Consider the following 13,464-nt stretch of genomic DNA (forward strand, 5'->3'; position numbering starts at 1 on the left):
TAAAATTAAAAAAAAAATAAAAGAACATATCTTAAAATAAATACTAGGAATATACTGTACTAAATGTTAAACTTATTAAGTATAATAACAACGTTGAAAACACATACTCATACAACGTTTATACAATAACTCACACATAAACACACGTACACCTAAACACGTACACGTACACATAAACACACGCACATACCTATATACATCAAACCTAAATGGCAGAGTTAAATATAGATTACAGTCAGAAATATTTTTGTAGGCTCCGCGCCAAACTTCTAGTCCGCTCTGAATATAGATATGAGACGCGTCGCAACAACAAATTGTAGATATTAGGGGGACGAAGACCGCGCGGGTCCCCCCCGGCACCCTCCGCTGCCCACTCTCGTCCATGGGCATATAGCTGCGTTGGTGTGCCCTTATTGTTGCTACGGAGTATACGCTCAACAACTTCACAGCGGACTAAAAGTTTGGCGTGAACTATACCATATATAAGTTTGTTGAACACAATTGAGACATCGTATTTGGGGTTGAAAACAATACTTTTTTATAATAGAGGAGTAGCAGACGAGCATGCTGTCCACCTGATGGTAAGTGGCTACTGCCGCCCATAGACATCTGCAATCAATTTCAGATTAAACATTCCTACATGAGGTCGGCCACAGATGCCCCGCTACCCCTAAGGACTAAGCTGGAACGGCTCGGTAAAAAAGTATGTCTCCCTTGCCACACTCTTTAAACCAGAACACAGCAGCGCTTAACACTGCTGTTATGAAGCAGTAATAGTGCCGCCGGATTCGAACCACAAAGGGTTCTACCACCGCTACATGGACTTATAACAAATATACTTTATAGTAGTTGTTGTTCTTTATCTTGATATCATATGGTGGGACCATATGATATCAAGATAAAGAACAAATATGTTGATAAAAAAAGTTTTTTTTGTGTATTTCCAGATGTATTCGGACGCATATTTCGCGTTTCCAGCAATAGAAGCAGTTGAACTGACGCTGAACTACACTAAGCAACCCGTCTACCTGTACGAGCTGACCTACCGGGCCACCAACAGTTTCTCTCAGATATTTGGTGACGAAAATGGAAATTACGGTAACTTTTTCAATTCAAATAATTCAATTCAAATCGAATTTATTGAAAATCCATCCATATAGAATTCTTTATGAAAGTCAATAATCTACCACCGCTTCTGAAGGTGTTTCGCTATGGATAAAAAGTGACGCATGAAACTCCATACGGGTGCAAATTTTCATCTTTTACAAAATAAATATTATACGTATACTAGCTGACGATGCGATGCCACACGACTTCCTTATCACCGCGACCGTGTAGATGTGCGAGTGTAATTATATAAGGATGAACTTTTCTCCCTTCGGCTCGTAGTGCTAATTCGTCTTGTCGGGGAGTTGCGCCTGTCCCGTGCCGTAGCGATGCGTGGTGAGGGGAGGTGCGGGGGAGAAGTGACGTTTAAAGAAACAAGAATTACGTTCCTAAAAACAGGAAAAATAGACCAGCTAAGGCCTCTGCCCTTTTCTACTCTTCGTTCTTCCACAGGGACGAGTCTTTAAAATCTTTAGGAATTATTTTAAAGTCTTCTTTTTCTATCACTTTTCGGGCTTCTCTCTTCTTTTTCTTCTTCTTCTGACCCGCTGAGACCATGCTTAATGATACGATGTGGGTCGTCCTAGGCCGCGGCGTGTCTTCGGTTCGGGTCGACCAAGGGCACATGCGTGGAGCCTCTGGCCCAAGTACCTCATAGCCCGTCACATCCGAGTCATTGTGAAGTTTGCGTCCCATTGACCACACGCGAGTTGCAAGCCGGATGCTTGGCGTTATGGTTGCCGGCCACCAGAGTCCTAATACCACCGTCCATGATGTTAGCAATGAAACTTAACAGTTTGGGGTAATTGGGGCAATTGGGGCAATTGCATTGAAGTTGCTTAGTTAGCATATACTCCGTAACGTAAGGTCACGCAAACGCAGAGAGCGGGCAGGTGTCGAGTGCCAAGGTCATTCAACATCTCCACATGGACTGGAAACGTGAGATCCTTATGGAGTATAATGTCTAGGACATCTGGAAGGCAGGACTCGGCCTAGGGGGATATGGGTGGGTACCTCGGGGCCCTGTACCTCATATCCTTTAGACTCGGCGTCTCTGTACAACTTCCGTCTCACGGACCTACCTGTGCCCGAGCCGGCGCCAGTGCAAGTATGGGGGTTGCCTCCGCGACTGGGTGCGATTTTGGACCCCGTTCTGTCTCCATGTAGCTGGGGGTAGACTAGGCTGGGAGGTATCCGCCGGAACTCCCTCTGTTACCTTAACCGAGTAGCGTTCTGACGCCTGCTATGCCTTTTACATTTAGCAGACGTCAGGCGCCCTGCCGGTGCGGTAAGAGGCGCACCGATCGCGGCGCGATGCTCTTGGCTTGGTTTGCAGTCGTCTTCGTTGGGCCGGACGATGATGACCCTAATGTCAGATGAACATATCAGGTGCTGTCAGGGCAGGCCTCGATGGAGGGTGCCCTCGGGGATGGAGGGAATGGGGAGGGGGAACACGGAAAGATGTTAAAATTGTATGGATGTACTCAGGTATCAGCTCTCGCTCTGGCCCGAAAGTCTCCGGCGTTAACCTAAGTCTCCTACCGGGAAGGTACTGGACTGCAATCCGTGAGACACCGCAAATCCAAAAGCACTGCAATCCCGAACACTGTAATCCAGTTTGAGCCCTACAGGACGAAAATGCAATCGAGTACGTCAATAATCTTGTCCGCGTGTTACGCAGCTTGGGAGCTCGTGAGAAACGCAGTTTGCCATACTTAAAACGAAAGTGGGCGTCCTCCCCTGTGGCCCGGATTTTTACCCGGGTAATTCTGAAGAGGTCATCTGCTCCCGGTGCTGCTTTCCGCCGTTTGGCGGAGTGTTGGAAATAATGGTGGGGGGGGGGGGGGGGTTCTCGCGCTACTCCGAGTGGGTTGACGGAATCCCCTTGGTGGTAAGGGGATTCTAGCCTAGAAGCCTAGGGAGCGGGCACCCGTCAAGAGGACGAGTGTGTAGCGGCGTAACATTCACATCGGCAAATTGTAGATTTTAGCGGGACGAAGACAGCGCGGGGCTCCCGGGCACCCGCCCGCTGCCCGCTCTCGCACACTGCGGTACATAACTGTGTTATAATGTGTTCTTACTGTTGCGACGGAGTGTATGCTTATATATAGTTGTGTTCGATCCCATACACTTTTCAACTACACCGAGACTGCCTGAACCCATTCTATAATATACCTGTATTCTGTAAGCATTAAATTATATAAAAAATATTCCAAACATAGACAGACAAAACAGATGTAATACTACATAACGCATGTAAGTACATGTACAATTGTGCATGCGCAATGCGCATGCACAGTATGTTCATATACACACAAATACGAACTTATAGTTTGAGTGCTTACTCGTATGTCGCTCGTATTTTATATTGCTCGTATTTTATATTGCATAGTCAATAATTATTTTGAATAAAGATGTTTCAATTTTCAATAAAGGTTTTGTTTCCTTGTTTCCAGGTGTGTGTCATGCAGACGAGCTGATGCATCTTTTCCCGATTAGATTTCTTACGAAGCCAACCTCGGACAAGGATTTAGAGGTGTCTAAACTCATTGTCACTCTTTGGACAAATTTCGCTACTAGCGGGTAAGACTTTTTCCATATCTTTGTTTGAAGTCAATAAAAATAAATATGCAAGTAAAATTTACTCGATGCAAAAATATATGTGCGCGCGGCTTAAAAATCATTATATGAAATAAATGTAAAATTATTTATTATTTTTATCTAGCAAAATTATAGCAGTAAAAAGTAAAAGTAAATAAATATGGAAAAAAATACTTTCTTACCGGACCTTCTCATTTGGAGTTGTCTTCCGATACGGTAGTGACAATCTGTAAGTGCTTACGGAAGCACAAAATTGTCCCTGTAGTTCCGAGACCAGAATAGGACTACGGTATCCCCTGCCTGTCGTAAGAGGCAACTAAAAGGGGCTTCCAGGGTTGCGGGCGGCAAGAGTGGGAGCTCGAACCGCCCGCCCAGCGACCCCAGGAAGGACGGCGGTATGTGTGGTCGCATACCGTCGTACGCACCAGATGGTGTGGCGAGTGGCACGCTCACCTGGGCGAAGCCCGACGGGGCAACGCGGTAATAAGACTCCGGTTGCGTTCCTTTGGAGATCCCGGAGTCCTCTACGCAGCGCCGAGGGGGGCACCGGCGGGGTTTAGCGCGGTAGGAATCCCACATAACTCTTTGTCGCTCCCACGGCACAGGGTACCTTTCGAAGATTTCCCCCTCGAAAACAAAAAAAAGGCCTACACAAAAAAATATTTCATTTCATTTCATTACACTCAACTAAGTAAGAAATATACAAACATCATTTCGAACTGAATACGTTAAATTAATTTATATAAAAAATAAGTTTTTATTTATATTCAAACCAAAATAAGACAATATTTTTATGCAATTGATCATAATAAATAAATATTTATAACGAGCTGCGACTGCGATATTCGCGTGAATTCAGAATATAAAGTATGCAAACGATACCGCACGAACCTCGTCAGATCAATCGCACAAAAAAAAATTGACTGATTTGCAATGACATTTTATATTATAGACAGGTTACACGCCCACTAGACATTTCGAAAACTTGAGCGAAACTGCATTGATAGCACACATGCACGTTTTTTATTTTACTTAACTTTAACTACTTAGACAAATGTTCTATAAGGGACAGAGCTATTCGCAAAATGTGATAAAAAAAGACAATTAGTATTTGACCTTGTGTTTCAAATATAATGCAAACGTAAATATTGACCATGAATTAAAAAGTGACCATTTATTATTCCAGTCAAAACAGGACATCGATTTTTTTATGTCAATAACTTTTTACTTGAAAAAAAAATTGTTTAAAAAACTAAAAAAACACGCTTTCATGATAAAATAAACTAAAAAGTAGGAAATAATGATCAATCTAGGAATCATTTAAGGAACAGTAATAAATAGTATAATTGTGGAAAAAGTGTGGGACGCTTTTCGAAAATTGATAAATGGAGCACCTCATGTTTTTTTCACAATTATACTATTTACTGTTACTTGATTGACAAGGCCAACGATTCATTTTAGGGACAACGGGACGAAGCATTGAAAAAAAGGAACTGTCCCGTTCAAAACAGGACGTATGGCGACTTTACAAGTTCAAATGTCGAAATACAAGTAAGATGCTAGTGCTGATAATCTTGATCGGTACAATGATGTGCCGAGATTTACAGCGACGCCATATGGCGTACAAAATTGATATACACAAATCTGTACAAAATGGAGACCATAGTTAGTAGGAACTGGAAATTTCTCAAAATGTTAGGAATTGAGAAAAAACCTAAGAATGATCATCCAAACAATCTAGTCTTAAACGATTTAAATCGTCTTGCTGCTACTTCTTGCATCGATAGCAAAACGAAAGATAAATCACTTATCAAATATTCCCAATCCAAATTCCTTTTTTCGCTTAGTCAATTTTCGGATCGTGATGTGGAGAGTATCGCCCTCTATTTCCTCAAATGCGGTCGGAAGTGATTGCATTAGCCGTGAAATGATCATGCCCCTCCTCGACATACTCCTTCCTACTATTACCTTCATGGTAAATAATTCCATCCACCACAACACTTTTCCCTCTTCTTGGAAAGACGTCAATGTTATTCCTTTACCCAAAAAATCCAATGCTGGACAATGATGGACTTTAGCAGTGCGTTTAACACTGTTGATATATTTCGATATGTTGTTGTTGTTGATAGGTTTATACTCGTATGTCCTACGTTTCGATTATAAATTATAAAGGCGATGATTTAGTGTAGGCGGTCGTCTTTTTGAATGGTATAAGTAACAAGTAGAATTGATTTTTTTTGTATGAACAAACATTTCTATAATACGGTTTCTTAACGGTTTTTTTACATTTTCTGTTTGTAATAATTACTCAAGTTTTATTTAGATACGATTTGATGATTGTTTCAGATTTTAGATAAACCATAAAAAGACTCTTAAGAGTTAACATAGGCCACCTAAATCTTTTATAGAAATGAGTTTATAGAACCACATTTTCCTGCATGTAAATAACTATGTAATACATGTTTCTCATTTATATGTGCTTACTGATATATACACTTAATATATATATACTTAATGTATATTGTTCATTGTTCAGGCTTTCAGCGAGTATTTCTATATTGTTTTGGACAATAGAATCAGTGGATGTGGACATTTCTCTTTCATTATCATATATATCGTCCTCTGCTAGCCTCTCTGAAGAGCGATTCAAATTTAATGTTGCAGACGAGCAGTTACGGATCGGAAAATACCAACGGTATGCAATTCCCGGTGTATCCACTTCGCAGCTCTAAGTTACTAACCAGCTTTTTGTATATACCTTTGAATAGCACAACATTTCTATTATTATTATAACCTTCAAGTCGGTGTACACAACCGAAAAATAGTTCTATGGTCCTGACGATATCGTTTTCAACAAGCGTTAAGTACAAATGTTCGAAGCTTTCGATGCAAATAAGAAATCCCAGTAAGCCTGTTTTGCATTAGCAATCTACGATCGGTATTTTGGTAAATTTAAGAATTATTAGATTTTTTACGACTCTCTTTAATTTACAATATATACGCAATGATAAAATATAGGTCTTAATATTTTCTAAGAATGCAAACATTTCATTATGATTTTGTTTGCAAATCGGTTTTTGTTGTGCAGTGCAAAAAAGTGCACGTTCTGTAACTGAAGTATATTTACTATCAGCATCAAAATGCTCTGAACAAATTGTGGTACGTTGCGAAGGCACCCAATCATGTTCGTTTCTTTGTTTACGAACTACTGCAGTCCACTTTTGGCAGATGGCACGAGCCAATCGATATATTAAGGTCGTCAGCAACTTCTCTAAGGATCATTCGATTACATTACGGAGTTTTAGCCTGAACAACACTAAAAAACTCATCTGTATTGAAGGGCGTCATAATAAACGTGCCATCTATGTTTCTAGCGACAAGATCAAAATGTTTGAAGTTATCTGACGTCGCGAGTGAACCGCGCGTTTTGCCGCTAGTTCGACGTGAATGCGCACAAGGGACTCTTACGCTTTGTCGCTAGTTTGACGCTACCTGACCGCACGTGCGTGTTGTACGTGAACACTTGGATATTACGACATATGTTTGATATTTCGGCACCGCGCCCGCCACTGCGCCCGCGAGTCAACGTGAACGAGCACATACTCGTTAGTACATTTGTTTCAATCGCACGCCGCGCCGCCCGTAGCTGTGGCATACTTCATAAGTTATCGTACATTTGTTTTCGTTGCGCAACGCTCACCGCACCGTAAGTAGCGCTGCAATCCGCGCTGCTGTTGGCTGTGGCCAAGCAGTAACGCAGCCTTGTACTCGGGGGTGAGAGCGGGCAGCGGGCGGGTGCCGGGGGGGTCTCGCGCTGTCTTTGTCCCACTAATATCTACAATCTGCTGTTGCGACGCGAGTTATTTGTAAATTCATAGTGGACTAGAAGTTTGGCGCGGACTCTAGAAGCTGTTTCGATTGTCTATAAGAGAACTTGTAGTCATTAAGAGGCTCCGCTGCTGAACTAATTTACACGTAGAAAACTTTCATAGCGTGCGTATGTAGAAATTTTCATAGCGTGATTCAGAATACTTGTGACGTCATCTATTGACAATTTGCGGAATTTTGCCACATTACCATAAAATCCTCTTCTTTATACCGTGTGAAAGGTAAAAGACTGTACATATCGAAAGGCACCATAATTAACAGCCTTAAGTTACCATTAAAACTATAATGCAAGGAGACTACTAATAAACTGCATAGTAATTCTCAACGAAATTAGACTTATAAAAATCTGAAAATATGGACACCGCGTGGGCACTATACCTACCTATCGATAACGATACGCTGCGCGCGCGCGACTGCCCTCTAGTCATTAATAAAAAGATAATCACTCACCACTATGATGAAGATAAGTATTTATTGACAGTGATTTATAGAATTAAATGTTCAAATCGGTTTGTGAGCTATGTCGGCTTTGTGAGTTCTTAAAATATTTTCTATCTATCCTATTCCCATTGTAACTGGTTTTCATGCTTTCCGGTTATCCAACGCATCCATGCCCTGTTAAAACAAATCGATGGAGTATGGACGGGCCCGACGTACGGTCCTCATTAGTCACCGTTATAAAATAATTATGCCTGATCACCTTGCGGTGTCAATTGGCTTTCAAAAATATCAATATCATAGAGAGATACACTGAATTTAAATTCCTGTGGTGCACTTCTTATAGTAACTACGAAGTAAAGTCGTTACCGTGATTCAGGTTTTCGTACAGCGACATCTTTTGACATTTTCATGCATTGTTATCTCCATGCCACATCGTATTGCTTTTACTTTGATTCAGTTATTTTTGACCAATAGTTAAAAGTAAAAAATCTTTAGATTTTTAATTATAAAAATTATTTATTTTATTTTCGTAAAATTCAACAAATCCCAAAATATTTTGTTATAAGGTAAAGTCACCTTTTTCCGCGGTATTTTCACCAAAACTAGAAAGAGCCGTCAAATATTAAGCATTTACTATGGCTTAATAATGAATTAGGTAATTTTATCAGAAGCTTTATTATCTGTACTTTTGAAATAGACTCGACATTTTACGGTAAAATATTGATTTAAATGTGTATTTAAATTAAATGTGAAATAAGTCAGAAAAACCTAATTCTCATGTAAAAATCCTTATTCTGATGTATTTGGTTCCTAATTCTGAGTATACAAAATAAGGGAGTGAAAGAGATAGAACGACTGCTACATGGTGTGTAAAAATAAATATTATTTATTGATTTTAGTTTCAATTTTTATTTAGTTTTTATTATTATTTAAAGAATAGCTTTATAAAAAGTGTTCTTAGCTAGGATTAAAGTGAAACTGCCGAAATAAAACTTTTTTACAATAGTTTCTTGAATGGGTTATTTAACTTGTACAGGGTGAATTTTTCAAACGGGCCTTCAGGGCCAAATCCGAAACTATAAGGATTAGCGAAAAATGCTGAAAGGAGTTACGAGGCCGATTTTGATAAAAACTAAAAATGCATCATTGAGTTTGATAAATGGAGCACCTCATGTTTTTTTCACAATTATACTATTTACTGTTACTTGATTGACAAGGCCAACGATTCATTTTAGGGACAACGGGACGAAGCATTGAAAAAAAGGAACTGTCCCGTTCAAAACAGGACGTATGGCGACTTTACAAGTTCAAATGTCGAAATACAAGTAAGATGCTAGTGCTGATAATCTTGATCGGTACAATGATGTGCCGAGATTTACAGCGACGCCATATGGCGTGTAAAATTGATATACACAAATCTGTACAATATGGAGACCATAGTTAGTAGGATCTGGAAATTTCTCAAAATGTTAGGAATTGAGAAAAAACCTAAGAATGAACATCCAAACAATCTAGACTTAAACGATTTCAATCGTCATGCTGCTACTTCTTGCATCGATAGCAAAACGAAAGATAAATCACTTATCAAATATTCCCAATCCAAATTCTCCTTTTTTTCGCTTAGTCAATTTTCGGATCGTGATGTGGAGAGGGCGATACTCTCTATTTCCTCAAATGCCAAATGTCAAATGGTCGGAAGTGATTGCGTTAGCCGTGAAATGATCATGTCCCTCCTCGACTTACTCCTTCCTACTATTACCTTCATGGTAAATAGTTCCATCCACCACAACACTTTTCCCTCTTCTTGGAAAGACGCCATTGTTATTCCTTTACCCAAAAAATCCAATGCTGGACAATGATGGACTTTAGCAGTGCGTTTAACACTGTTGATATATTTCGATATGTTGTTGTTGATAGGTTTATATGTCCTACGTTTCGATTATAATTTATAAAGGCGATGATTTAGTGTGGCGGTCGTCTTTTTGAATGGTATAAGTAACAAGTAGAATTGGTTTTTTTTTTTAATGAACAAACATTTCTATAATACGGTTTCTTAACGGTTTTTTTACATTTTCTGTTTGTAATCATTACTCAAGTTTTATTTAGATACGATTTGATGATGCAATGCAAACATTTCATTATGATTTTGTTTGCAAATCGGTTTTTGTTGTGCAAAGTGCAAAAAAGTGCACGTTCTGTAACTGAAGTATATTTACTATCTGCATTAAAATGCTCTGAACAAATTGTGGTACGTTGCGAAGGCACCCAATCATGTTCGTTTCTTTGTTTACGAACTACTGCAGTCCACTTTTGGCAGATGGCACGAGCCAATCGATATATTAAGGTCGTCAGCAACTTCTCTAAGGATCATTCGATTACATTACGGAGTTTTAGCCTGAACAACACTAAAAAACTCATCTGTATTGAAGGGCGTCATAATAAACGTGCCATCTATGTTTCTAGCGACAAGATCAAAATGTTTGAAGTTATCTGACGTCGCGAGTGAACCGCGCGTTTTGCCGCTAGTTCGACGTGAATGCGCACAAGGGACTCTTACGCTTTGTCGCTAGTTTGACGCTACCTGACCGCACGTGCGTGTTGTACGTGAACACTTGGATATTACGACATATGTTTGATATTTCGGCACCGCGCCCGCCACTGCGCCCGCGAGTCAACGTGAACGAGCACATACTCGTTAGTACATTTGTTTCAATCGCACGCCGCGCCGCCCGTAGCTGTGGCATACTTCATAAGTTATCGTACATTTGTTTTCGTTGCGCAACGCTCACCGCACCGTAAGTAGCGCTGCAATCCGCGCTGCTGTTGGCTGTGGCCAAGCAGTAACGCAGCCTTGTACTCGGGGGTGAGAGCGGGCAGCGGGCGGGTGCCGGGGGGGTCTCGCGCTGTCTTTGTCCCACTAATATCTACAATCTGCTGTTGCGACGCGAGTTATTTGTAAATTCATAGTGGACTAGAAGTTTGGCGCGGACTCTAGAAGCTGTTTCGATTGTCTATAAGAGAACTTGTAGTCATTAAGAGGCTCCGCTGCTGAACTAATTTACACGTAGAAAACTTTCATAGCGTGCGTATGTAGAAATTTTCATAGCGTGATTCAGAATACTTGTGACGTCATCTATTGACAATTTGCGGAATTTTGCCACATTACCATAAAATCCTCTTCTTTATACCGTGTGAAAGGTAAAAGACTGTACATATCGAAAGGCACCATAATTAACAGCCTTAAGTTACCATTAAAACTATAATGCAAGGAGACTACTAATAAACTGCATAGTAATTCTCAACGAAATTAGACTTATAAAAATCTGAAAATATGGACACCGCGTGGGCACTATACCTACCTATCGATAACGATACGCTGCGCGCGCGCGACTGCCCTCTAGTCATTAATAAAAAGATAATCACTCACCACTATGATGAAGATAAGTATTTATTGACAGTGATTTATAGAATTAAATGTTCAAATCGGTTTGTGAGCTATGTCGGCTTTGTGAGTTCTTAAAATATTTTCTATCTATCCTATTCCCATTGTAACTGGTTTTCATGCTTTCCGGTTATCCAACGCATCCATGCCCTGTTAAAACAAATCGATGGAGTATGGACGGGCCCGACGTACGGTCCTCATTAGTCACCGTTATAAAATAATTATGCCTGATCACCTTGCGGTGTCAATTGGCTTTCAAAAATATCAATATCATAGAGAGATACACTGAATTTAAATTCCTGTGGTGCACTTCTTATAGTAACTACGAAGTAAAGTCGTTACCGTGATTCAGGTTTTCGTACAGCGACATCTTTTGACATTTTCATGCATTGTTATCTCCATGCCACATCGTATTGCTTTTACTTTGATTCAGTTATTTTTGACCAATAGTTAAAAGTAAAAAATCTTTAGATTTTTAATTATAAAAATTATTTATTTTATTTTCGTAAAATTCAACAAATCCCAAAATATTTTGTTATAAGGTAAAGTCACCTTTTTCCGCGGTATTTTCACCAAAACTAGAAAGAGCCGTCAAATATTAAGCATTTACTATGGCTTAATAATGAATTAGGTAATTTTATCAGAAGCTTTATTATCTGTACTTTTGAAATAGACTCGACATTTTACGGTAAAATATTGATTTAAATGTGTATTTAAATTAAATGTGAAATAAGTCAGAAAAACCTAATTCTCATGTAAAAATCCTTATTCTGATGTATTTGGTTCCTAATTCTGAGTATACAAAATAAGGGAGTGAAAGAGATAGAACGACTGCTACATGGTGTGTAAAAATAAATATTATTTATTGATTTTAGTTTCAATTTTTATTTAGTTTTTATTATTATTTAAAGAATAGCTTTATAAAAAGTGTTCTTAGCTAGGATTAAAGTGAAACTGCCGAAATAAAACTTTTTTACAATAGTTTCTTGAATGGGTTATTTAACTTGTACAGGGTGAATTTTTCAAACGGGCCTTCAGGGCCAAATCCGAAACTATAAGGATTAGCGAAAAATGCTGAAAGGAGTTACGAGGCCGATTTTGATAAAAACTAAAAATGCATCATTGAGTTTGATAAATGGAGCACCTCATGTTTTTTTCACAATTATACTATTTACTGTTACTTGATTGACAAGGCCAACGATTCATTTTAGGGACAACGGGACGAAGCATTGAAAAAAAGGAACTGTCCCGTTCAAAACAGGACGTATGGCGACTTTACAAGTACAAATGTCGAAATACAAGTAAGATGCTAGTGCTGATAATCTTGATCGGTACAATGATGTGCCGAGATTTACAGCGACGCCATATGGCGTGTAAAATTGATATACACAAATCTGTACAATATGGAGACCATAGTTAGTAGGATCTGGAAATTTCTCAAAATGTTAGGAATTGAGAAAAAACCTAAGAATGAACATCCAAACAATCTAGACTTAAACGATTTAAATCGTCATGCTGCTACTTCTTGCATCGATAGCAAAACGAAAGATAAATCACTTATCAAATATTCCCAATCCAAATTCTCCTTTTTTTCGCTTAGTCAATTTTCGGATCGTGATGTGGAGAGGGCGATACTCTCTATTTCCTCAAATGCCAAATGTCAAATGGTCGGAAGTGATTGCGTTAGCCGTGAAATGATCATGTCCCTCCTCGACTTACTCCTTCCTACTATTACCTTCATGGTAAATAGTTCCATCCACCACAACACTTTTCCCTCTTCTTGGAAAGACGCCATTGTTATTCCTTTACCCAAAAAATCCAATGCTGGACAATGATGGACTTTAGCAGTGCGTTTAACACTGTTGATATATTTCGATATGTTGTTGTTGATAGGTTTATATGTCCTACGTTTCGATTATAATTTATAAAGGCGATGATTTAGTGTGGCGGTCGTCTTTTTGAATGGTATAAGTAACAAGTAGAAT

At 39.4% G+C, this 13,464-nt stretch overlaps 1 protein-coding gene across 2 annotated transcripts in view; it reads left to right on the forward strand.

Annotated features, from left to right (window-relative positions):
* Window positions 1–13,464, forward strand: part of be2 (beta-esterase 2) — a 96,711-nt gene that overhangs the window by 66,366 nt on the left and 16,881 nt on the right. For both annotated transcript variants that reach the window (XM_073074317.1, XM_073074316.1), the window contains exons 8-9: window positions 948–1,098; window positions 3,564–3,690. In XM_073074317.1, coding sequence (XP_072930418.1) covers window positions 948–1,098; window positions 3,564–3,690 — 278 coding nt within the window. The remainder of the gene's footprint in view (window positions 1–947; window positions 1,099–3,563; window positions 3,691–13,464) is intronic.

This window comes from Epargyreus clarus, unplaced genomic scaffold (genome assembly GCF_041222505.1).
Source record: "Epargyreus clarus isolate Ecla_fem2 unplaced genomic scaffold, WU_Ecla_fem_2.2 ptg000007l, whole genome shotgun sequence".
Classification (NCBI taxonomy): domain Eukaryota; kingdom Metazoa; phylum Arthropoda; class Insecta; order Lepidoptera; family Hesperiidae; genus Epargyreus; species Epargyreus clarus.